The 26,224-nt window shown below is 43.0% G+C and overlaps 1 protein-coding gene across 2 annotated transcripts in view; it reads left to right on the plus strand.

The window, feature by feature from the left end:
• The window catches only part of SEC14L1 (SEC14 like lipid binding 1), a 42,785-nt gene extending 21,662 nt beyond the window's left edge, over positions 1-21,123 (plus strand). Inside the window, exons 3-16 of one of the 2 annotated variants that reach the window (XM_080560633.1) lie at positions 1,758-1,907; positions 1,998-2,129; positions 4,112-4,240; positions 4,493-4,727; positions 5,450-5,559; positions 6,343-6,532; positions 9,426-9,514; positions 10,583-10,653; positions 12,303-12,474; positions 12,793-12,927; positions 15,643-15,777; positions 16,257-16,508; positions 17,507-17,685; positions 18,296-21,123. In XM_080560633.1, the coding sequence (XP_080416759.1) occupies positions 1,758-1,907; positions 1,998-2,129; positions 4,112-4,240; positions 4,493-4,727; positions 5,450-5,559; positions 6,343-6,532; positions 9,426-9,514; positions 10,583-10,653; positions 12,303-12,474; positions 12,793-12,927; positions 15,643-15,777; positions 16,257-16,508; positions 17,507-17,685; positions 18,296-18,401 (2,085 nt within the window). In that variant the 3' untranslated portion in view covers positions 18,402-21,123. Of the gene's footprint in view, positions 1-1,728; positions 1,908-1,997; positions 2,130-4,111; positions 4,241-4,492; positions 4,728-5,449; positions 5,560-6,342; positions 6,533-9,425; positions 9,515-10,582; positions 10,654-12,302; positions 12,475-12,792; positions 12,928-15,642; positions 15,778-16,256; positions 16,509-17,506; positions 17,686-18,295 lie in introns of both variants that reach the window. The other variant, XM_080560634.1, reaches the window with a different exon arrangement.
• The last annotated feature ends 5,101 nt before the right edge of the window (positions 21,124-26,224 follow it).

Consider the following 26,224-nt stretch of genomic DNA (forward strand, 5'->3'; position numbering starts at 1 on the left):
CCTGTACAACTGTAAAATGTATAGCCTTTGTCCAGAACAAGAAGACCCTCATAAAATAAGAAAATTCATTCATACCATATTAATAGGACCCATCCTCCCTTTCTCCTGGAGCTGTAAAAGTTTTTTCCCTACTGCTTGCTATTGTGTTATAACATTAATACTCTGTCACTTCTATTGTGCTCGTCTCTGAACCCAGAAATTATTTCTATTCTTAATTTAAACAATACCAGCTGTGCACAAATGAGAAGTTTGCAAAAAGGCTCGTGTGTACTCACTGCTTGTACTTCTAGCATATTACAGAGGAGCTTTATGAACTCAGGGCAATCATGCTGCAAAAATGTTCAAAAAATATTCATGAAGGGGAAAAAAGCTGGCATTGTTTTAGTGCATCGCACCACTGTCACCATAGTAACACTGCTACATTTGAACCCTGGTAGCAAACGAAGTATTTTTATTCTTATAAAGGGAAAACTAAGAGACCTTTTCTCTTCCAGTGCTATCATTGCATACTTCTTGCAGCTGCTGCTTATTTTCTTCCACACCCTATCCCTGTTGATGCTGTTCCTGTGCTGCAACCCAACGATATTAAGAGCAGTTAAAACTATTTAAAAGGACAGAGTGGATATTTTAGCCCTTTTTAAAGGATTTTGTCCCATGTTCTGCTCTCAGATTTACTTTGTTATTGCAGTTTTTTTCTGCACTGGGACACCTTGCAAATCCTACCTGTCTTACGAGGTTTTGATACTAATAGCAAAAAGGAAAGAATTCACAGTTTGGAAGGAAAGCTAAAAAAAAAAATAGTTACATCACTAGTCCACGTTGGGGGGGGGGAGAATAATCCAGAGGAAAGCGGAGGTATACCACTGACTATGAAAGAAAAGGAAAAAAAGTGTTGTATTCTCCAGCCATGGTTGGTTCTAAAACTAAAATTCATCAGGATTCCTAGTGGGGGGTAACCCCCCTTGTCCTTTTACTCGCGTTACCAATTCCCAATTTTTAGCTATCCCTGTCTGAGTTTTATTTAACCCCATCTCCCCAGTGTGCATCAAGTATTAAAGAGATCAACTCATTTATATGAGTGTGTTCTTTAACTAGAGTCACAGCTATCGCATTGTGGCAAAAAGTTTAAACTTTCCAAAGTACGAAATGGCCTCGTTTTATTGGAAAGACTTACTGTATGTTGTTGAACAAAATTGTAAGCTGATAAACAGTGCAGTGAAAGCGTTATGAACACTGCGTAGGGAGCTTGAGAGCTCCATCAGCTTAAGAAATAGGCTTTGAAATGTTTTTATTAGGCCTCTGGGAGCTGTATGGAAAACCCTCTAGACAGCTTGGTGAAACACCGATAATTAGCTTGTGGGGTTTTTTTAATCCAACATATAATTTTGTCCTGTGGTATTTTAGAACTAGAGGGTCTTATTTTCCTGTTACTCCTGACAGGAGGATTGTCATTGTGCATAATGAACAATTTCCTTTTGGAGGAAAGGGGTGGGGGGGAATGAGGTGTTTCGTCCGTTGTTTTAGAAATTGCTTTACTGGAGTGGGGCTGTGTTAGGAACTTCTTAAGAAATGGTTTGTTTGGAATGTGCTGTGATTTTTCAGCTGTAATGCGGACTCCAGGAAGGATCCCTTCTAATAAAGGTGTAAAAATTTGAAGCTGCCTTCCAATGCTGGTGATGTCAGCGAAGGAACACTACACACACCCTCAAGGCTTAATTGTGATAATAGCTTGTTTTCTTCTCTTTCCATCTTTGTAGGCTTATGAAAGAAGGTTTCCTACATGCCCTCTGATTCCTATGTTTGTAGCCAGTGATACAGTAAACGAATACAAGAGCGAGGATGAAGCCATCCATGTGATTGAACGGCGCTGCAAGCTAGATATAGATGCACCACGACTGTTGAAAAAGGTGATTAGATTTGAAGTGCCAGTTTTACATTTTTGGATGTTGTTTCACAGGAATGTTGTATCTTAACAGAATCTATGGTATCTTCCTCAGATTGCAGGAGTGGATTACGTCTACTTTGTCCAGAAGAACTCTCTGAACAGACGAGAAAGGACTTTGCATATAGAAGCCTACAATGAAACCTTCTCTAATAGAGTCATTATTAACGAACACTGCTGTTACACAGTGAGTAACAGGCTCTTGATGGTGCCACAGATGGAATTAAGTCAGTGTTTAGATTTCAAAACTCAAACAGAAGTTGGGTTGTTCTTGGCTTTTGCCTTGCAAGAAAAAATAACCAACACAGCGCCATGAGTGATAATTGTTGTTAGTGTTAAATGTAACACGCTTGCTTGAAGAACTGAAACAAGTTTGGCACCCTCTTGCTTGAGCATCTTCTCAGATAGCAGAACGCAACATAATTCGCGGTGCTTGACAGCTCTGTTTAAGCAAATCTGTGGTCTGTAATAGCAGTGTGGGGCTTGTCGAGGCTGATGATACCCTGACAGAACTGTTAAAGGAAAGTTCAGCATAGCTTATTTGCCTTCTGCTCAGCTCAAATGTTTGTTGTCAGCAGTGTTTTAACCTAGCTCTTTCCATCATGGCTGTTTTTGGTCTTCAGTGCAGATGTTTTCTGATACAAAGGAGTTCGGTGGTGTGCTTACTGCAATGTTCTGGTTGTGGCTTTTCATAGTGTCTTAGCCCGTACCCATAGGCTGATGCAGCACACATTCATAGAAGTAAAACTTTGAATGGATTTTAAAGGTCAGATGCAAGTTAGCAAATGTAACCCACTTATTAGCACTGTAGCATTCTTTTTTAGCACAGCTAATAACTTAAATGTTTCCTATTGTCTACAGAACCGTGGTTGAAAGGTCACTACAATTCAAACCCACTTGACGTTAATAGCCTATTTTTTTATTATTATTTCTGCAATTATTTCAAAGGCACATTTAAAAATACTCTTCCACCTGTAATTTTTCTGTGGAAGATGCATTTAAACAGGGGAAATGTGGCACAAAAAAGTGCATGTGGTAAATATGTACAAAGCATGATGCTTCTCCTTGGCCTAACTCTACTTGATCAAGAAACTAGTAGTGGTAGGTAAATACAAAACCAGAAACTTTTTTAAGAATAAATTATTTTAAAAAATCATTTTTTTTAATTAAAATATATTACTTTGATCGAAATAATGGAAGGACAGAAAGATTCTTAAACGTTATTGTTATGGTTTGTGTTTATTTAATTGGTACAAGCTATTTGTGTACCTCCGATTCACCAGTGCAGAAGAAACAAAGGAGGGGAATTGTTTGCTTTGTTTTTTTGTAGTTGTCTTGCTATAAAGTATTAAAACTGTTCTAGGCAGTTCTAGCATGTTCTGAGGTGGAGGGGGAACCTTAGGGTGCCAGGACAGCTGCATACTCAGAAATCCAGGGTGCCATGATGTTTCTTTATAACAGTGAGTTCTGAGCCCAGACCGGATTGCTATGTAAGTTATGAAGACAGTTGGGAGTGCTCTAAATTTAAAAAGGCAAGAAAGTAGCAAAGGCCTCCCTGATAGTTTATTCAGCTGTGAAACAAATGAGAAGTTTACAGTTCTTCTGTAGCATTGTCACAGCAGAACAAAGTTAAATGATTTTCTGTCTACAAAATACCGAGGTTCTTAGTAGGTTAAAGAGGGAACAACTTGTTGTGGTATATCAGTTGCAAACATGTCTAGACTGCAGTGCTGGAGAAATACGTACACTGTACTCACTGCACTCTTGAAGCTAGCTGGCTGTGGTCTATCACTCCAACCTGCAGCAGCAGCAAGTTCACTGTGGAACTCTGTTCCACTGATACACTACAGTTGCAGCCCATATCTACAATGAGATACTGTTAATTGTGTAAATGTGCAAGTCCTTTGTGCACTAGTATTTTCCAACGCTCCCCTTGCTTGTTAAGACAATGTGCTGTGCTAGCTATGGGACTGCAGGAGGGCTTCTCAGCTTTTTGTTCTTTAGTGTTGGCTTTTCTGATCTGTGTTTTGCAAATGAAGCAACAGGCTGCAAATTCTTCTTGCGTGTGTTTGGTTATATGAACCTGAAAGAGAAGAGAGAGTCATTTCAAATATTTTGAGGAAAAAGAATACCAAATACTAAGTTGTATGATCTCCTTTTAACTAATAGGTTCATCCAGACAACGAAGACTGGACCTGTTTTGAACAGTCAGCAAGTCTGGATATAAAATCTTTTTTTGGTTTTGAAAGCACAGTGGAAAAGATTGCCATGAAGCAGTACACCAGCAATATTAAAAAGGTGAGCTTGCAGTTGTGAAGGAGGTGCCTGGCTCTAAGTTACCAAAAGATAATGTAGCTGCTGCTAAGTAACAGGCTGCTGTGGTCAAAAAGCTGGGCTGTTTACTCTTTAGCCTAGGGCAGTACGTGTGTGCGAGTCTGTATTTGGAAGTGGAATCTTTAGAGATGCCTGGCCGCTAAATGTGTTTACAGCCCGATCTTTTCAGTGTCTAAATGAGTATTTTTAGTAGCTGAAATAGTCTTCTTTTTGAAGGGAAAGGAAATAATAGAGTACTACCTGAAGCAGCTGGAGGAAGAAGGAATAACCTTTGTTCCTCGTTGGACTCCCCCCGTTGCATGTAAATTGGAGAGCAGCACGTCCCACACAAGACGGCCAGTTTCACCTGCTATTAATATACCAGACTCTGCCACAAAGGAGGGCTTGAACAATAAGGAGAACCTCAACACCTCAAGCAGCCCCTCCGAGCCTACAGCAGGAACACCCGATGGTATGGTTGTTTGCCTTGTTTTAGTGGGATTCTTTGTAATGTAGAGGCTCTTAGTGCAGTGCTGCTTCTCCTGGGCAGCTGAAAAATTACACGTCAGCTACTTGTTTGGTAACATATAAAGTTAGTGCTTGCGAAGCAGTGACCTGTGAGAGAGCTTGAATAGCTGTTATCAGCTGGTCTTTTTAGTGAGTGAAGTTCAGAGGAGTGGAGAAACTTTTCTCTTTGCTGTTCATTAGGTTGCAAATCAGTAGCCTATTTCTTGCCCAGAAACTCAGGGGTGGGTGTAACTATAGCAATAATGGGGAGGGAATGGCTGAAGCTTCCCTGGTCACAGTCTTCTGATGTTATCTTCTTTTCCCTGTCAGTAAGGGAATTTGGAAAAATTCTTGTACTGGAAGATTTAAGTCAAAGCTTCTTTAAGTATTTCCGGAAGAAGCATGCCCTATACTTGCTGTGAATAGACAAATCTGAATATACTGTGAAAATGCTTTTGCAAATGTCTGGTTTTACTCCTTTCTTAGTTGCAGAACGAAAATTAATCTTCCCAGTTTCACATTAAGATAGCTGTGTATGTTGCTTTGCTCATCTTTTCATTGATTCAGAGAAACCTTATTCAACTCTGCACAGAACTTCTCTGCCTCAGATATCAGCATATAAAATCATTTGCTGCTTTGACTTGGTCACTTCAGGACCACTCTAATCACATGTTCATCTCCTTTTAGACAAGCTAGATGCAGACTACATCAAGCGGTATCTGGGTGACTTGACCCCAATGCAGGAAAGCTGCCTCATTCGACTGAGACAGTGGCTTCAGGAGACACACAAGGGCAAGGTAAGCTACTGTTGGTCTCTTGTGGCTCTATCTCAGTACGTGAGATGCAAGGTGGACCTCACAAAACATCATGCCAAACCTCACGTGGCTAACTAGTTGTGGTAAGTGGCCTTCCATACTCAGAACAAAGTACCTAAATTAAGCCTTTACAGTGGTAATTGAATTTTATTGCTATTGTCCGTCTGACTTTGCATGCTGAGGTGCTTAAATGATTGTTGTGACTGCCTCCTATAATGTCAAGAATCCAGCACAGGGGGATACCATCAGTTTTACAGGTCTTCCTCATTCTAGAACAACCTTATTTTTACATCTGTTTGTTTTGGCCAAACTTATTCATATATCTATATGTGCAAGGGAAGCAACATGGCCTGTTAAAACACTGAGAGCAAGTCTGAGGGTTTTCCAGTGGCTTGTGATATGATCATGTGTCTCAGTTTCCAGGCCTTCCTGTTACATAGCAATGAAACACAGTCTGTGTTTCATCCCTGGATTCATTTAAATTGGACTGAATTAGTATGGTCACACAAGTGTAAATCATTGTTAGAGTTTCTGGAATCCTTATATCCCTCAAATGAAGGTAGTTGCACTATGTGACAGGGTTTATGTTTTTATTGCAAGAAAGACTGATTTTCCTGAGTAACTTCCAGTGTTATATACCATCCTCTTATGTTGACACTAGGCTACACCTTTTTCAGCTTCTATTGTTCATTCTTTTCGCCTTGTTTCAGACCTTGAATACAAAGTTGTGTTGTTTGTTTTTTGTTTCGTTTTTGTTTTTAATAGATCCCAAAGGATGAACACATTTTAAGATTCCTGCGTGCCCGGGACTTCAACATTGATAAAGCAAGAGAGATCCTTTGCCAATCTTTGACATGGCGCAAGCAGCACCAGGTAGACTATATTTTAGACACTTGGAATCCTCCTCAAGTACTCCAGGATTACTATGCAGGAGGCTGGCATCACCATGACAAAGGTATGCTCTATCCTGTGGATACTGAACAGCCTTTTCATGTTCCAAATTAAAGGTGCTGGTTGTTCCTCTGTTAGCTAGAGCTGGCTAGAAAGCTGGGTAGAAGTTCTCAGTTATTGTGTACTAAACACATTAAAATTGATGTTGCCAGCTCCTTAGTTGGTGGCAGCATACTTTTAGGTCCTAATCTGTCTGACAAATACCAGCATATTTAACTCTGTGAAGAGCTCTGCTATGCCAGTAGCTTTAAAAAGTTGCACTTCTATACCGCTCTAAGATGCTTAGAAGGGTGTTATGCAAATACTGACTCTTCCCTTCCAGTGATTAAAAGATGTTTGTAAATAAGTGTAAATAAGTTGGATAAGTCTGCTGATGTCATAAGTGAATACTTATTTGTCATTACAATCAGCTTAATGATGAGAAGTGCCGAAAGACCAAATAGAGCAGGTTTATTTACGAAGGGAAGAAGCTTAGTTAAATTCACTTCGTATGGTGAGGCACAGCCAGATCTTTAAAACATGGATGAGTGTGCCTAATAAGCTCCCCTGTCCCTCAGCTTGCTTTATCGTGCAGTCGTCTTGTTGCTAATACATGCACAGAAATGAAACATTTTGGAATTCACTGCTTGAGGCAAGCTGGGCTCTTTAGATACGGAAATGGTCTCTTACTGTGAGCTATCTGTGTTCTGATTTAGTCCGTTCCCCACTAGGCACCATTGTTTCTGCGAGCTCTTCCTGTTACAAGGAAGAGGACAGGAAGCTGGCTGCGCTAGTGGCCAGGAGACAGGGAGGGCACAGCAGTTTAACTGCTGTAATGCTGACAAGCTTGAATGGCTCTTCCTGTTGCTGGGTTTGACTGAGAAAGTGGAAAATAACAATATGATTATAAAGACTGTAGGGAAAAGGATTGTGAATGCTTTCTCCCTTTCTGTCCGTTCCTTGTCCTTACTTTCCAAAGACGACTTCTGTCAGTAGCACATAGCAGGTTCCTGCCAGTGAGTAGAAGGGTGCAGAATGCAACAGAGTCATTTAACGTTTTTCTGGGAAGTTCTTCAGTCTTATTGTGAGCTTCATGAGCCCCTCTCTTCCCCCACAGTTCCTTTGGTCTCTTCTGTGCCATGCCCTCAAGTATAGCAGTTGTCACTAGTGGAAACAGAGAATTTCAAAACCGAACAATTCTCTATAATTTAAATTTTTGCAGTGGGTAGGTTCTTTTTTTAAACCCTCTATTCCAGTATTGCTCCTTTCATAAGCTCCTTTCCTCCCACATAAGCAAAATGTGCCAAACTGAAGCTGGCTGAATTTTGTATAGATTTTAGCACTAAAGCAAAGGCAGCAGTGGTATATAGCATGCTGTCTCAAATGAGCTGTTAATGCGAAAGAATAAAAGTTGTTATTTTGGCTTGCAGTTAGCATGGTTTTCTTTATATCCGAGTGGCTTTTAGTTTGTCAAGAGTGCTTCAGTCAAATGGTTATTTTAAATCACAAAGCTCAAATGAAAATAAAATATACAGTGAAAATGCAGCACTGTCAATTGAGACTTTCCTTCATGTGTCATTTGACTGGAGGAGGGTTAATGAACTATTTGGTTTTGCATGCGTGTGCATCTGTGGGGGAGTGAGACCCGCAATGAACTTTAATAGCACTTTTTGTTCAGTGTTTCAGACGCTAAACAATACATTCCAAGATAAGAGTGTGCTGATGTTAAAATAATATTGTCTTTTAGACCATCTGATAAAATACAAAAGACTCCATGAACTTGCATATGAGGGTAGTGTCCTTGCGAAATAAATAACCTTGTTTGACTCTGCAAATCTTTTTTTTATTTTTAAATAGTGCATCCCGACAGGGTCTTTCCTTGTCTCCCAAAGGACTTGAGGATAATTTGCTATCTCTCTTTGCAGTTCTTGGAGGGAAGTGAAGCTAAGCAGACATCAGAATGGCAGAAGACATTTTATTTTATTTTATTTTTGTGTTTTAGCACATTAAGTTTTATAAGATGATGATTATTTAGCTTGTGTGCTAGAACAGGTGGAGCAAAGCTTAACAAATACATCACAGCTTTGGGAGGAGGATGGAAACTATTTCAGACAACTAGCTTCTATTATGCAGAACCAGAAATGCAAGCTTTTGTTCCCAGATTCACCTAATGCAGTTGTTAAGCTTAATGCCTTTGTATCCTGGGTCAGTGTCAGGATACCCTGGTGTGTGGCAAGAGTACTGCAGAAAGGCAAGTCTTTGAATGCAGAGGGTCATCTGAAGCTGGTATCTGGAGCAGAGTCTGTTCTCGCCAGACTTAAACTGCATAAGTGAAGCTGCAGGCTGTGTGCCAGTTCCACATAATATGTAATGACATAGCTGAAAGGTGCGACTTCAGCAAATACCGCAGGAAGTGTGGGAGTTACCGCTTTGTTTCATTAACTCTCAGCACTTAGTGTAGCTACTTGCCCAAAAACGGTCCTGTAAGCTATCCTGAACTTTCATCCTTTGTTGCAACTCTTTAGTTACACTAATAGACTAAAGTTGTTCCTTTATCTTAGCTGTGCTGGAAGGTAAGCATAGTCCTGTGTCTTTAATTGTGTGTACCAAGATCTATAACTGTACTTGCTGAAGTCCTTTGGACTTTCCTTGTAGATAGGGTAGCTATTTTTGCATCAAGACATCTCCATTAAACTTTTGCAGTTCACATACAGGTAATCCTGTGGTGTAGCTGGACAAGGTAAAGATTATATTGCCATCTGTTCCAGTTACTCCCTCTTTCACCTGTACAGCAGAGTTTGAACTGACTATGATTTGTTTCCATTTGGATTTTTAGCATAAAGCAAGTTCACTCAATTTTATTTATTATTGTAAAAATAAGGGTTATGTTGATTTATTTTTTATTTTTTGTTATTCAGATGGTCGCCCGCTGTATGTGCTGAGATTGGGACAGATGGATACCAAAGGCTTAGTGCGAGCTCTTGGGGAAGAGGCCTTGCTTCGATACGTAAGTATTTTTGGAGCCAGCAAGTTGCTAACAATGTGATATTTTCATTTAGAAATTTCCTTCTCTGCCAGAACATTCATCACACTGGATATTTTGATGTACTCTGTGGCCGTCTGTTTTCGGTTTGAATACATCTGAAAGCTCCTGGTAGCTGGTCTTCTGCATTCTTTCCAACTGCAAACTGATGGCGGAAAGGCGTAGTTCTTGGCAGCTCCTGTCATTGTTGGTTAGCATTTTCACAGATTCTTCTGCAGTTTGTGCACTGCTTTGAACTTCAGTCTCTGCATTTGTGCAGAAGAGAAAGTGCCATGTTCAGATTTTTCAAGCCTGTGTACCAAGGATAAAGATAACTTATTTTTAGAGAAAAAGTACTTTCTTGCAGTGTTGCCCTCTCTAAAGGCAGCACTCAGACTGTTATTGTGGATCTGCTCATTTTCCAAGCAGAAAGCTGGCAGAATTCCAGGTTTTCAATAATTTTTTTTTCCTCCAAGTAATGACAGTCGTGGCCGTAGTAACTACTAGAAGCAGGGGTTGAATTCTACTTTTTCTCTTCCAGTAGCTTTTCGAGGCACATATTAAGTTTTACTTGTTTGCCCTAGTTTTGTTTCAAGGTTACTTTCTATGACTGAAAGGGACTTTAATTTCTGAGTAAATAGGAAATCAAAGCTTAAAGGGACAGAAGTGTAGTGAGGTTTCTTGTCTGTATCATTCCTGGGTCTCAGTTTTCAAGAGGATCTTGTTTACATGTTCCAAGTTTTAAGGAAAGGCATATTTATTTTTCAGCAAGATCAACTGATGGGGTAAATATAGTGATTTCTAGTTCATTCTTTGGAAAAAGCTGATGCCAAGTTATCGGATAGAGCTCTCTATTCAAGATGAGGGATCTTAGATTTTTTTCTTTTTTTATTCTGTGTAATCTTTCTGAAAATCAGTCATTGTAAGTCTCTCGTAATACTTTTTTCGCTTTGAGCTTGTAGTTTTAATTAGGCTTCAGTTAAGAATGTTTTTTTCTTTATCCTACCTACTGAGTTTTAGATTCTTCTCTAAACAGCACGTTTTCTTGGACAGGTTCTTTCTATAAATGAAGAAGGACTGAGGCGATGTGAAGAGAACACAAAAGTATTTGGCAGACCAATAAGGTAAAATACATCAATTAGATCTCTTCAAGGATTACCAGGTGTCAGTGTGGTGGGAGGGTAGGGGGTGTACAGGACAAAACATCGTGCAATATCACCCGGCTGAGGCCAATTTATTAAATAGACCAAGCAAAGGGTAGGGTGTGTGTCTCACGTGCAGATATAATCACAGTTACAGTTAACTGAGACCTCCCCCAATTAGCACTTGAGTGAATTGGCATGGTCAAGCCTGAGGGAAACACAACACTTGCTCCAGCAGTCATGCCCGTAATGGTTCTACACGAAGTATTCTGTTTCTGCACACTGTTGGAAGTCTGCAAAGCAATGCAGCCCACTCCCCATCTCTGATTCTGGGGAATTTTATAGCCAGATGTTGGTACAGGCTGCCAGTAAGGTCAGGCTATGATAATATCACGGTGTAACCTTTCCAGTAGTTTCAGGTATTGTTTTCATGTCACTTTTTGATCCATGGTCCATACCAAGGATCATTACTCTCAATTCTTGTTTGCATTCTTCTGTCAGCCACGATTCATTATATGCAGTTATTCAACTATTGATCAAGGTAAGGTTGTGAGGCTCCAGTGAAACCTACAGTTTAGTTTTCCACATGCTTGCATGACTTCATGTAAAGTTGAGCCAAAAATGGCTTGCTATCCCATCTTTAAGTCATTTTAGGGGTCACTTAGGAGAGCAGTAACTGCAAAGTGGATTTAAGGGTGTGGAATGAATGCAGGACTTGGCCCTGAAATGAAACTGTATTTCTTGAACTCTTTTCAATTTCTGACTCTCTCCCTTAATCTGTAAAGGTTCAGGGATGCATGGTATGTCTGCTTATCTTTTCTTGCTAAAGAACTTGCTGTGGTAGCTCTCAGTGAGAAATAAAATCCAAGAGGTAGGTTTCATGTGTATGACTGTGGACTTGTGCTGTCTACTGAATTTTCATTTGTAGAAGCAGTCCTGAAGGACTACATATTAGATGTTTAAAGTGAAACAAAGAAGTGCTTGCTGTTTCATAGAAACCTTGTGCATCATTTCATGGATGCTGTCTGGTGCAGCACAGCTGTAAATCTTGAGTCCATGCCCAGGGTGAGATGGAGCTTGGAAAATAACTAAAGCATATGCTGAATCTTGGTATTTAGTATTAAGAACACATCTGTTCCTATGGAAAAAGCTGCCCATCCTGAGATCTGATAACAGAATTAGCTTTGAGCTGTAATGGCACTCCTACTGTACTGTCTTAGTAGGAAATCAACACCCAGAATGTTAGATTATGTCGTAGCAGCATGGCCACTTAGTTGATTTCCCAATAAAAGCAATGGTTTAACATTTGGGCTGACTGTTGACAGCACTGTGTATTGGCTTCATGTTAGCCTTCACCTGGAATTTGAAATGTCTGGGGAGATGTGCATGAGGTGCAAAGTGATCATTGCACATACTCTATAAGCATGATTGGCATGCTGTACAACATTTCCATCCTAAGAATTTAAAACTCCAGTGTGAACGGTTAGTACAAAACACAGAGGTAAACTAGAGGAAATCAAAGTATACAGTGGAGTCCACACATTTCAAATCACTGGATATGTGCATAAGACAGGAGAATTTTGATGCCACTGAGATTTTTTTTTTTCCCTTTTCATCTCTCTGAAATTTAGCTCTTGGACCTGTCTAGTAGATCTAGAAGGCTTGAACATGCGGCATTTATGGCGACCTGGTGTCAAAGCATTGCTGAGAATCATTGAGGTGGTTGAAGCTAATTACCCTGAGACTTTGGGTCGTCTTCTTATCCTGAGAGCGCCTCGAGTATTTCCAGTTCTTTGGACACTGGTATGTTTGTAATTCAAGGTCTTTCACAGCTCTCTCAGTACACTGCTACACACTTGTAGTTTGTAAAAGCACTTCAGAAATCAGACTTTATAAGCAGGAAATGTTAACGTTTGGATATGTATCTTTTGTGGGATTCCTGGAATGGATTAAAAAACCGTACCTAAGAACTTGCTTATATAGTCCATTAACTTAGCTTCTTTATAACGTGAATTTTGCATAACAAGGATGGTAACACTTAATACAAACTGATCCTTCAAAATTTACTCAAGAAAAATTTGGGAACCTGATCTATTCTGTTTTTTTTTTCTTTGTTTATAGGTTAGTCCATTCATTGATGACAACACTAGAAAGAAATTCCTTATTTATGCTGGAAATGACTACCAGGGTCCTGGGGGACTGCTGGATTACATTGATAAAGAAATTATCCCTGATTTCCTTGGTGGAGAGTGCATGGTATGAATTTAAATTAGTGCATATAGCAACTTATTTGTGGATTTTATTTTTTTCCCCTCACTCCTCTGAACAAAGAAGCCTAGAAGCACAGAATGATACCTAGCAAAGTCTGGGGTGCAGTCTTTTCTCTGCTATGTTTAATTTTGGGGGGAGCTATGACGCAGGATTCCAGGGTTGGCGTTTTCTTCTGGATGCACTTTCAAAGGAGAAATACAGTACTACTTTTACAGCAATTCTCAAATAACTAGCAAAATAGCTAGGCACAGTTAAAATGCACAGTGTCCGTTACCTGTCAAGTTAAAGCACATATGGTAGCACAGCAGTGAGCAAGAAGAGGATTGTGTTCCTCGATGCATTAAGGATGATCGTAGAGCGGACCTTATGGATGACCGAGGTTGAAAAGCTTGGTGTACGGTGTTTCACTGTTTTCAGCAACCTCAGGGTGGCAGGAGGTTTTAGGCAGATTGAAGAATATAAACTGCTGTCTAAAAACCCCTTACTATTAAATATGCTACAAGTTTCCAAAATATTTTAAATCTTTGCCTTCATTTTTAAAGTATCTCCAATAATCCATAAACCATAAATCCATAAATGTAACTTTTAAACTCTTCAGTTTTGATGCTTGTTTTCTTGTTCTGTTGCTGTTGGTTCTGGTCAGAATTCAAAGGGAAGTCTTTGAAGAGGAGAACTGAATTATGAGCTTAGAGTCACAGCGGGTGACTAAACCATTGTGTTATCACAGTTCTCAAGCTTAGCATTTGTTGTGTGATACATAGGTGCCTGGAGCTGTGCGTGGTTCTGTTGTTTGCATCTTTCTGAAGGCATAAGATGCAGTAATAGATCCATCTTTCATTGCCTCTTTTTCATGGCAGCAAGATGAAAGGTTAGCAATATCCAATATGCTGGACTGTACCATTTGATGGTCTGCCCCACCCCCTGATTTCAAATGCTCTGGACATTCAGTAGCATCAGTGTTACATTATCTTCACCAGTCTGATAGACCAGCAAGATCTCTGTTGTCACCATCAGTGACCATGTGATACCAGTGATTCAGCATGTCAGAATGATACTGCTTGTCCCTGTAAGAGCTGTTTGTTCTTATTCTCACTTAACTATGCATCTGTAGTGGTCTTAACTGTCCAAGAAAAGTTGATGGTCAAAAAAGATTCCCATGTACATGATCCCACTTGAAAGTATCTCATTCTGACTACCAGGCTTCATTGGCCAGCGTCATCACCAACTAATCAGAAGAGTGTGTGACCTAAAAGAACGTACTGATACCATGAGGAGCCTGAGGAAACAAGTGGCACATCTGCTAGTAGGGTTTAACAGACAGCTGGGACTCACACGTGTGATACATTGGGATCTGTGTTGCCCACAACAAACTGAAACGTTAGTTTTACTGTGTTGTACTGTAATTTCCCAATCCCTTGGCACGTACCTTAATAGCTGCATCCTGCCTAGACTATAGGCATCTATCAAATCCATCAATTTAACATCTCAATGGTAAAAAAGTTTTTTTCCCTTTGTAATGTTTCTGACAATGCAGACTTGCTGGTGCGACTGAGGTGTAGAAATGCAACTTAGTCATTTTCTGGAGCTTCCATTACAGTGACGCTTAGATTTTATTTTATTTTTTAACTCAGCTGTATTAAAACACGGTCATTTCAGGCTTGCTTTTTAAGCCCCTGTTACATTTTCTACATTAATTTCTGTACTATTCTTGAACACGTATCTAGTTCTGTTCAAATCCAGCCTCATTATAATGGAGTACTGCTAGATGTTTTAGAATAGACCATGTGTTTATCTTCAGTGGGCTGCTTTATACAGCAGCAGTAACTTTCAACTGAGAGAGTTTGTACCATCTAATTCAGAGCTTGAGAAGCTGGCAAAATCCACTGCTTAAGTAAGCAAAAGTGAACGTTACCAGAAAGCAAATTGCTACAATACTTCCTGCTGGTCACAGACAATAACAGGGTCTTTTTTCTTCTTTTCTTTACTTCTGGATGTTTGAACAAAACTGATTTCTCAAAGGTCCTTTCAGTTCTCTTATGTAGTTCAGTTCTTCTGCCCCAAACTTCTGCTGCCCCAAACACTTCTGTGGAACCTATTCCTGTAGACAGTTGTTGAACTTCATTGCTGGAGACTTCTTAAAAAAAATAAAAAAGTTTGCTTAGGGAAGTTGTGTAACCAGTTCCAGTACTCAGCTGAAGACAGCTGTAGCTTGAAAACTGTTAACTTCCTCACTGCAATATCCTTTCACCTGTTCGGGAACTTACCATATCTCCCCTCCATCTTAAGTCCTTGAATTTAGCTACGCCATTTCCTTTAGGTGTCTGCAGGCGATATTTTTTAGACTTTGAGTCACTATTGCCACTTTTCTCATGATCCTTAAGTGGCTCGTGTCTGTCTTCAGTATAGGGCATAGCATTCGCACAGTCATTTTCTGCAATAGTGGCTCTTGTGTATGAAGAAGATCTGTTCCTCTGGTGTCTGGGTCTGCAAACTCATGCAAACTAGATCACTTATTTTAGTAGCTTGTGTAAAATACATATATGTGATGCACAAGCTGTAAAATTGCTTTCAAATTCTGTTCGTATCTCATTCTTCAAAATACTTGCTGACTGTGAGTTTTTGTTTCTGCAACTAGCAGGCAGTATGACGGTGAGTGGATGTACAGAGGGGATACTTTTTAATGACTATTTATGCTTTCAGTGCGAAGTACCAGAGGGTGGGCTGGTTCCCAAGTCCCTCTACCGGACAGCAGAAGAGTTGGAAAATGAAGACATAAAGCTCTGGACTGAAACAATCTACCAGTCTGCAAGTGTCTTCAAAGGAGCTCCGCATGAGGTATGATTGCAGCCTTACCCTTCTTTTCTTTCATCTCAACCCTCTGCTTTGGAGTCTGTCTCTTGGTCTGAAAATGGTTTAGAAGTTGATTGTTCAGTTGCTCTGCTTTCAGCTTGTTCTTTTATAGTTCTGATACATAACGATGCTTTAACAGCTGAAGTTTCTGACCATTTCTGGTATCATCTCGTCGCCCTTTAGAGAATATCATTGCTTAGAAGGACATAGACTTCAGTGGAATGAATAACAAAGACAAATGATATTCTCCGAAGCAACTTGAGACCTTCTGAAGGTCATGTGTTAAAATAAGGACGCTCCATCAGGAGAAAAGTGATTTAGAATGATTTATAAAAGATATTTAGAATGCCTTTTAATAGTCTAAATTAAGACCAGTAATACAAAGTTCTGTTCTTTTCTGGTAAGAGTTTCTGTCTTTAGTGAGCAAACTGCTGTTGTCTAATACAACTTCTCTCCTGTCTCAGGTTCTCATTCAGATTGTGGATGCTTCATCAGTGATCACATGGGATTTTGATGTGTGCAAAGGCGACATTGTTTTTAACATCTTTCATTCCAAGAGAGCCCCACAGCCTCCTAAAAAGGACTCTCTGGGAGCTCACAGTATTACATCTCCTGGTGGGAACAATGTCCAGTTGATAGACAAAGTCTGGCAATTGGGGCGTGATTACAGTATGGTGGAGTCTCCTCTTATCTGCAAAGAAGGGGAAAGCGTGCAGGTAAGCCCGCCAAATCCTTGTGTGGGAGCAGATGGAAGCCAGCTCCAAAACTAGACGTTCTAATTCACAAATGTTATTGATGACTGAGTGGTGATTCAGCTCCGGATTGTCTGCTTGCTTTTGGCCGACATTTCAGCTTCTGTTCCTGGCTGCACGCTTCATGGAAAGGGGACAGTATTTACATGGGATCTGATGCGAGGGGAGGTTGCATCAGTCTGGTGGTGATAGGGAAGCTACCTGGAACACAGTGCGCGTGCAGAAAGTAGCAAGACATGCTATTTTCTGAAACAGTCTGTGTTTGAAGAATATCATAGTGTCTTACCTCAGTAAGGAGAAAAGTCTGGAATTTAAGATTGAGCTCTGTGTGTGTCTGTAACAGGCACGTTAGGGAGGTCCCTATGGCCAAGGGTCCTAAAAAGTTGTGTTTTTTTATGGCATTTGCAACTTCGTGGTTAATTATGAAATATGCTATTACGTGCAGCATGTTTACAATCACACTCTGCCACTGCTATTCTCTTTGACTTGAAATAAGAGTTGAACAGCCTTTGATAAAGGTACTCCTCTAAGTGATCTAGTTGGAAGTGTTAAACTTTAGAAATATGGGCAGTGACTTTTTGAACTGCTCTTTCTCTGAAGCAGGACTCTTGACGGCTCTATTCACAGTCTCAAAGGACAGCCATTGAAGAAAAAAAATGGGAGAAAAGGTTATTGTTTTAAACAAGAACTTTGTACTTTCAGTGTCCATAAATCCTAGCCCTTGACACTGGAAAAAAGGAGGAGGAACCTCTGGTGTTCTGTTACAACTTTTATAAGTATATTGTGTGGGGAAAGCCCAGCTGAACAGCACTGCCAGTTGGCTGATGAGCTGCAATACTGGTATTGAGGAAAAAAACTGTGAGCATATAGGCAGTGTATCTAAGCATGGAAAAGAAATTTCGACTCTACAAATCTTTGTGTTAACAAAGTTTATTTTCAATTTTGGCTGTGGCTGCATCTAGGGATCGCATGTGACCAGGTGGCCTGGCTTCTATATTCTCCAGTGGAAATTTCATAGCATGCCTGCCTGTGCTACAACCAACCTGCCTCGTGTGGATGATGTACTAGCATCTCTACAGGTCTCCTCTCACAAATGTAAAGTGATGTACTATACAGAAGTGATAGGATCTGAAGATTTCAGGTATGTCTAGCCAAGGGATCATAAAGGTCAGCCAGTGTAGAAGAACCTTTCTGATACAGGCTCTCCCTTGCTACACTTAGAATATCAAGCTAGCATCAAGTTCACTTAAATACAAGTAAATTGTAAGGACTTGTACTTTTTAATGGAGTGTCATTAGTATATAAATAAAGCTAGATAACTATTTGTAGGCCTCAAAAAAAAAGTCCAACCAATATTGGCAATGGGGGCGACTAATGTCAAAAAGGGGTTAATTAGTTCTCATTCTAATCATCATTGGTTACTTTGCTCTTCTTTGAAAGTACTGTGCGGGTTGTAGGGCTTGGCAGGTCATCATGCAGAAATGGATGCAACTCAAAATGGAATTGAGTCAGTTCAGTTGTCTGCCAATCGATATACCTACTGAAACTCAGTCTATTTGAATAGCACGTGGTTTTTGCAAGAAGGTTTTCTGGTGTCCCCATTATCTTATGTGGTAATGCAGGAAAGCATGTAAACCAAAGTTGTTATTTGCTTGTTTTTCAGTATGCAAAGAAATACTATGTATATACAATGCAGAAATCAAAGTCATTGTGTATTCTGAAGTGTAAAACTACTTTGTTTTTTATTGCAGAGGATCTATGACCAGCCTTGAATCAAGCCACAGTGGATTCTCCCAGCTCAGTGCTGCCACCACCTCTTCCAGCCAGTCCCATTCCAGCTCCATGATTTCCAGGTAGTGCCACAACAGATGAAAAGCAAATGGATGAGATGGCTGGACCCTCGTCTGTGGCAGCTGACTGCAATACAAGTGGCAATTGTGCAAAAAAAGAAAAAAAAAAATCCTACCCCACAGAAAGCCTTTTATAGATAGTAAAGTAGCTGTTCAAATTTTAAACTTAGTGTTTTTGGTCCTTGTTAGATCCAACAGCTTGTCTCTTAACTCTAACCCTTTTTCGTAACTCAGCCATAAATATTTTTGCAAGTGTGCTTGCACAAATCCTAACTCTGAACACAAGGGCTCTCTTGGAAGGAAAAATGATCTGTACATCAGTTAAGATAATTTTTTTAATTGTATAAATGTTAAAAAAAAAAAAGCAAAAAAGAGAAAAACCCTACCAAAAATTCTCAATAGTGCATTAGAAATCAACTGCAAGTCTCCTGTCAGGACATTCCTTGCCATCTTATGAAATCCCCTGTGATCTTCCAGTGCTGCAAACTGTTCTCCCATTGCCACTAAGCGATGTCCGAGACAAAGAAAAGCAGTTGCCAGATACTTGACTTTGTGAGTCCATTTTTTTCAAGGCATGCCCACAGAGTTGTGGACAGGCTGTAAACACTAATACCTTTTGTATGAGCACATTTTTGGGGAATTTGAGCTCTGGGTATTGATGGGTTAAAGCAATTCATTCTTTCCTTGGATTTGCGCTTGAAGCACCGTGGAGAGAGAGGCAGAGAGCAGGCTCTCCCTCACTGATCCCGAACTGGCCTGAGGATTTGTTCCCAGTTCTGTGCTGAAGCTTCACTCCACTTTCTTAGTACACTCCCCATGAATTGATCTTGCTGCGACTTTGCTGTTACCAGGAATTTCTGCAGAGTTTAAGCTTGCTTCTTAAATCAGTCAAGAGGAGGTATGGCTTACATCCTTCCGGTGCACTTTTCAGTCCCTCTTGCCTCCTATCCTTCTCTGTGTATGTCAGAAATAGAGCACTTTAGTTCTAAGCAGCGGAAGCTTTAAAGCAGGCAGGGTGCATGGGGATCTTCACTCTAAGTGATACAGTAGAAGACACTCAAAGTGGTGCCTGCTCAGCGATTTTCACCATTGCTACTGTGAGTGATGAATTGCCATGTTGGATTTTGTCCCTATTCTACCCAGGCCCAAGCAATCCTACTTGAACTCTTTTTGTTGAAGTTGGTTCAGGTATTCTTCCACTTTGGGCCCTCTCTCCCAAGCACAGCAAAAGGCACAGAAGACTGAAGTGCTGAGCAAGGGGCTGTCAGCAGACAGCTACAAACCATACCTGGTAGTGGAGCCAAGATTTCAGTGTGGAATGCAGCAGGATTTGCGTTGTTTAGACCCTGCCTGGTTTGTCCGTTTTAGAGCTAAACTATCCATCTGGGCAAAAAGGAGCTTCTCTGCTGTGAAGTCCTTGCTAGAAAGCTGGACGGCCTCTATTAACTCTTGAGGAGTTAGCACTGTCGTGGTTAAGTGGTAGAGGAGCTTGCTAAGGTCTTGCTCTTTCAAAACAGAACTCGCTTAAGATACTGGATATCCTGCCTGAGGAAAGCTGGTTCAGTATAATTTTTATTTCTATTTTTTTATAACTGCAAAGCTTCCGAGAGGCAGGTTACTAATTTCTAACTAGAAGCACCTCACCTGCAGACCAGTTCTGGCTGCGGAACCTGGCAGGTAGAGCTGGCAAAGAAGTATTTTAGCAACAGATTCAGAGGTGTTGAGAGGCCAGTCTCCTTATACTGAACCGAGATGGTCAATTTTGTCCCTTTTAGACTTAGAAGTTGAAGATGGAGGTTAGACTGTCACCAAGTCTGCCAAAGTGTGCTGTTGTGTGAGACAGGCCACCACTTCGGTGTCAAACAGCTCCCACCCAGTGTCTGCGCAGCAGACAGAACAGCATGCTGTGGTTCTGTTCGTAGGAGCTGTCTGTCTAGGAGGAACACAGCTTGCTGAAGAGGTGGTTTGATGCTTGATGTGCAGGAGCCAGAATTCCCAGGCTGAGGGAAGCGAGTGCAGCAGGTGGCACTGTGAGGCTAACAAAGACACTCACAGCTCTCTGCAAGTGGCACTTTCCATTTACCAGGCTGTGAGGGTTGAAGATGGTCCCCTTTCTTTCTTTCTTTCCTCTCTCTCCTCTCTCTCTCTCTCTCTCTCTCAGATGGCGATTTTGCTGACAACTGTAAGGAAACTGCTTCACTCAACACTCCATATCTCTCCAGAGGTGTCTGGCTTTGTAGACCTTTTTGTTGCAGTCACTTTCCAAGTCTGAAGATCTGTTTTGTTTTTCACTTGAGCTGGCTCAAAAGTGGCACTTCGGGTTTTTCCAGCTGTAAATCTTAACACTCCTTTTAGAGCTCAAAGCACATGACAGCACAAATAGCTGGGGGGGGATAAAATCCCAGAAAACCAGTAGTTTATCCTCCTCTAAGCAAAGTGCTCTGGCAATATGACTTGATCATTACAGTCTGACTAATTAATTTCCCATATCCTTGTCTTTTCTTGTGTGATATTATTGTTCTTCTTGCTTCTCTCAGCCAACGACTTCTGTTGGCTTTTTTCCTGTTACCAGTGTCCTTCTGCACTTACCTGTCTGTACTCATGAACTGCATATCAAATTCTGTAAATGTTTTGTATACATAATACCTCATTCTTGGTAATAAAACACAGATAGTCTTTAAAAGATTTTTTTATTGTTATCAATAATAAATGTGAACTGTTTGGAAAAAGGGGTCAGGCTCTTTATTCCATTAAGCTGGATGCAAAGCTTCCTGGTCGTTCAATGTGCTGTTACGGGAGACAGGAGGCTCTCTGCATCTGTGGTGCAGCTTCAGCAAAGCAGCCTGTCTTTGTTGGGAATAGAAACCTGAGAAGTAAAAGGAAATGCGGTTTTAGGGGGAAAACTGCCCCTGTTGGGCACTTCCTTGTCACGTTACAACAAAACCTTATCATCCCAACAGTGCACATGTACGCAGGTGCACATGCTTTGTTTTTTACTAGTCTGTGAATAGCCAAAAGGAACAAAACACTGCTGGAAAAGTCTTCAGGTAGCCCTAAAAGAGAAAGGGTTTTCATGCTTTTACAGATTATATGATGACTTTATAGTCCTTCATCCCCGTTTGAAAGGGAGCTCCAGCCTCAGCTGAGCTGCTCGCAGCAGCGTCCGTTGTGGAGTGTTATGTGTATTATGTAAAAGGCTTTCACCGGCAAGCTTAGCGCAGCAGGGGTACAAATACGTGCATTTCATTTGCCCTTTGTGCAGGCTGAAATGGGGCTGGTCACCTGAACCAGCAAGTGCAATAATTCTTTCTTCTTCCACATGCTGATTTCTTTTTAACCACTGTCTGTGCCGTAGACTTCTTGGCAGAATAGATGGCTGAATCTTGCCCTAGGTGGAGCGTGTACTGTCCTGGGAAAAGTTGAGCGGTCTTAGTGCAGGCACAGCTGCCTGAGCAGTAAAACTGCCCATAAATCCTGCTCTTTCCGATCACACCGAGCTCTCCAGCATTTGCCTTGGTGTGGTGCTTGGGGAGAGAAACCTTTAAAGGTGAGCATTCAGCTGCACCGCTCTGTGGTTTAGGTTGGCTGATGCAGCTGCTAGTAGGGTGTGAAGGTTGGGAGTTTCTTCTAACTGAAATTAGCAATATAAAAGTACAATAATTTTTTCTCGTTTAAGAATAAGCAAGCTGATCCACAGAGCTCCCCATACGGGGTTTGATGCTGCACCGTTCCAGGATCGAGGCATGTAGCACAAGGGAGGTGGGCTCCGTGGTGGCTCACATCCTCATCGGCTGCCTCCGCCACTGATGCCTTTTGGGTGGGAGGCCGAGACAATCACATGTGAGGAGTTACTTTTTTTTTTCATTGGTAGACAAAGCTTTAGCTATTTTTAAAACAGGAGCCAATAAATGTCAGGCTGTGGTTTTTATAACTGCTGCAGTTGGAGCAGTGGCTGAAACATCCATTTATGGTTGGTCTTTCAGCTTTTGTCCAAGCTATAAAGTTTCTAAAATGAGAATCTTTTAACTGGTTGTGGAGGTCTGTCAGCAAGACCAGATGGCTGCCTGACCTACTTAAAGTTTTAACGTGGCCAATGTTTTTATGCCAGCGCATAATGATAATGGACTGGCTTACTGCTGCTCTGGACATTCCTAAATACAAAAGCCCTTGAAAAGACATCATAGAAGAGGGCGGCTTCACCTGCTCAGCAGTGCTATGCCCAGGGAGGCAATGGAAAAGCTGCCAAATTTCCTCTCTTGAAACAGCAATTAAGACAGAGAGCCTCAGACGTTGTTTGAGCTGAGCAGGTTATAACAGAGTGGGCTTGCTGGACCACTCACCTTTCCCATCGCTTTTGCAGGGCAGCCTGATTCTGGTGCTTGGTGAAGGTAGGTTAAAGCAAAGGGAAAAAGGAAAAATCCCTGCTAGCACACACAAGGCATGTGGAGCCCTCGCTGTGGTGGTGCTTGCTGTGGGAACAGGCACCACGGTGTGTTTTGGGGCCAAGGGGGTGCTCAATGCTTCCACCCCTGCAGTACAGCCTCACCTCATGCCCAAGGGACAGCACCAGGGCTGCCTCCTCCCCACCACGTTTAGCAACATGCCATCATCTCCTGCACAAGTTATTTAAGGCAGCCAACGCCAATTTTCCACCCTGTATTGAAAGTGTTTGGGGGGAAGGTGTGAGGCTGGTGCAGCGTGCAGCAGCCAGGAAAGCTGCTTCCCGGGGGTGGTTTAGTGCTTCCAGGAGAGAAAAATCATATGCCTGCAGTGTTAGGGGTTTGGCTGTCTTCCAAAAGTCATTAAGATCCAGCACAATTCAGGCATTTCTTATAAAAAAAAAGAAAAAAAGAAAAGAAAAAAAGAAAAAAAGAAAATTGCTATGTGAGGATGTGAGAAGATTTTTTTTTTTCTTTGTTAACTAATTCTGTTCTAGGAAGGTCAGACAGTGAGAAATCAACGGTCGGTATTTTCTAGGTTCTTTTGTTTTTCTTTCATCTCCCCTACGAGTGATGCTGAATCCATCCCATGCTGTGCTTTAAGCTTTGGTCCCTCAGGTGGCAACTGGCACCCCTGGGCCCAAGGGGAGCAGGGCAGGGCCCCTGGCTTGCGGCTGTTGCTGAATCCGATTTATCCCTCTCATCCGTGCTCGCTGGGCCTTCGGAGACGGGGCTGCTGCTGACCCACTTTGGCAGAGCAGCAAAGTCCCCGAGGAGCCTGCGCTGGTGCCAGTGAGGGCGCAGAGCTGAGCCTCCCCCAGCCCCTCCTGGCTTCAGAAACGAGCAAAGGGAGAAATCCCGCTCAGCTCTGGTGTGTTCTCAGGCTCCCGAAGAGCAGTGGGACCGAGGTCATGGGGTGGCCTGAACATGGGGTACGCACATCCCTGTGATCCCCGCTGCGATGGGCTGAACCCTGAAAGGTGCCGGTGCGGCCCTGGGGGCTCCGGGATCCCAAAGTGCCCAGTGTGGGGCTTGGGGTGCCGCGGCTGGGGGCCCATGCCTGAGGAGTGTGGCTTTAAGTGGGGAAAAGGAGGGGAAAGGGAAAAGGGGAAAGGAAGGGAAAAGGGGAGAGGAGGGAAAAGGGGAGAGGAGGGAAATAGGGGAGAGGAGAGGGGAAAGAAAGGGAAAAGAAAAAATGAAGGAAAAGAAAAAGGGGAAAAAATGGTAAAAAAAAAAAAAAAAGAAAGAAAGAAAAAGAGTAAGACAAAGGAAAAAAAAAATGGAAAAAGGAAAGAAGAAGGAAGCAGGCAGAAAGAGGAGCTCACATGTTCTGCACCCCCTTGCCCTGCCGCTGCCCAGCAGCTCCGGGCTCTTCCCCTTCCCCGGCTCTGCCTGGGCCCTGCCCGGCCCCGGGCCCGTCTCTGGCCCCGGCCCCGGTCTCGTCCCGCTGGGCCCGGCGGCGGCAGGCGGCGAGGCCCCGCCAGGGGGTGCCCGCGGCCTGCGCCCGGCCCGCGAGGCCCCGGTGCGGGGCTGGGGCCTCGATGCGGGCACCCCCCGGTGCCGGGGGGCTGAGGGGGGCTGAGGGGGTCCGGGCCCGGCCCCCTCACCTCGAGTTAGCCGCAGGGCTCCGGGCAGGGCGGAGGAACAGGGCAGTGGAAAAATCAGGGAGGTTTTGGCCCCTCTGGAGCACGGGGTGCTGCTGCCAGCTGCACCCAGCACACACACACAGGGATTTGGGGTGTCTTTGGGTGGTTCTGGGCTCACTGCCCTCCCGTCCCCTCAGCTCCCTCCTCAGCCGCTGCTTCTGGCCCTCGCTGCATGTAAACCCCTGGGGACCCCGCAGTGACGCTTGTGGGGTCAGGCCCAAGCGATTCCACCAGGGCCAGAGACTGACTGTGGTACAGCATGACATAGCTCTGATGTCGGGTTGCTCCAAAGTCACCCTCTGGTTTCCCAATTTAGTGCATAAACTCTCATTTTAAGGAAATACTTCTTTAAAATAAAAGAAATTGGACTTTATCTTGCTGTGAATTCATTCAGCTTGGAGAGCTACAACAACATGGCCGTGTAGTCCTCGTCCCTCCACACCAGACCTCCTTGGGCTGCTTGCAGACTCCCTGGTGCCGGGGATGATCCAGAAAGCAGCATTTTGGGCAGCTCGAGTCTGCCCTGCCCCTGCTTCTGTCCCCGCGTGCTGCCTGGCACACTTAGCACTGAGCCACGACCCCAGCACTCACTTCTCCAGAGCCAGGAGAGGCTGTCCTTCAGCACCTGCGCTTAGCATTAAAATAAATAACTGTACACACACCCTGGTCACAGGGCTAGCCGAGTTCAGCTCTGAAGAGGTTAATTAGCGCTCTTTCCAATAAATGAATTTCTATGCTTTATATCAAGCACAGCTGTTTAGCACGGGAAGACCAGCCTCTGCCAATTAATACTGGTGAGCGAACACACCTAACCGCGTGCCCTTTGACTGACGCTATAATTCATGCACAGCGACACATCATTATCAGCAATAAACCAGCCCCGATCGGGGCTGGGTGTCTGCTTCTTCTCAGCCCCGTTGTCAGGAGCAGACAGACAGCGAGAGAGCAATTCTGTCCCGGCGGTGCTGGAGGGCTGCTCAACGCCGGGCGCTTGGACAGCCAACGGAGCAAAGCCCCGCTCCTGAAGCCGGGGCAAACCAAAGACGCTGGCTCCAGCCAGCACGTGAAGGTTTCCCTTCTCCAACTGCGTGGGCACAGCAGGACATCGGGGGCTGCTGCTTGGTTGCCACCTTCTCAGCCCCACACACTTTGTCCTGGTGGCCCCGGCTATGGGGGGTGTCCCCAGGGTGGTGTGTGCCGACCTCCTGCTCCCTGCACACCGGGGGCCCCATCCCGTGGTCCTGAGCTCATCTCAGCATCACCCCACTGCACAGCACCATCTCTCCAGCATCACAACCCCTCCTCAGCCCTTCTGCATCCAGCACAGGACACCCAGCTTGGAGGGAGCCACTAGGAAATGTCTGCACACTCTGCAACCCATCTGGGATCGGGGGGCACCCCCACACGTGTACTTTGGGGGGCCCCCATCAGCAAGAATGTGCTCGTGGGCAGGAGCAAGCAGGCACCAGTCAGCACTTCGAGATTCACCTCATTAGCGCCGCTAATTTTTCATTTTTGCATAGGGGAACACACCCCGTGCAGAAAGGCAAACAGCGCCCGGCGAGCGGTTCCCATGGTGAGGCCCAAGTCCAGCCGCTGGCTGTGAGCACCCCGTGCAGCAGCGCTGCTGCAGCCCCTGCACGCCTGTCCTCCCCCCCGCCCCAAAACAAAATATAGAGCCTGGAAGGGACAAAAAAGAAGATGCTTCTCTATGTGTTTTTCCTTTTGCATGCTTCTTTTTCTTA

Source organism: Anser brachyrhynchus (genome assembly GCF_964034855.1).
Source record: "Anser brachyrhynchus genome assembly, chromosome: 18".
NCBI lineage: Eukaryota > Metazoa > Chordata > Aves > Anseriformes > Anatidae > Anser > Anser brachyrhynchus.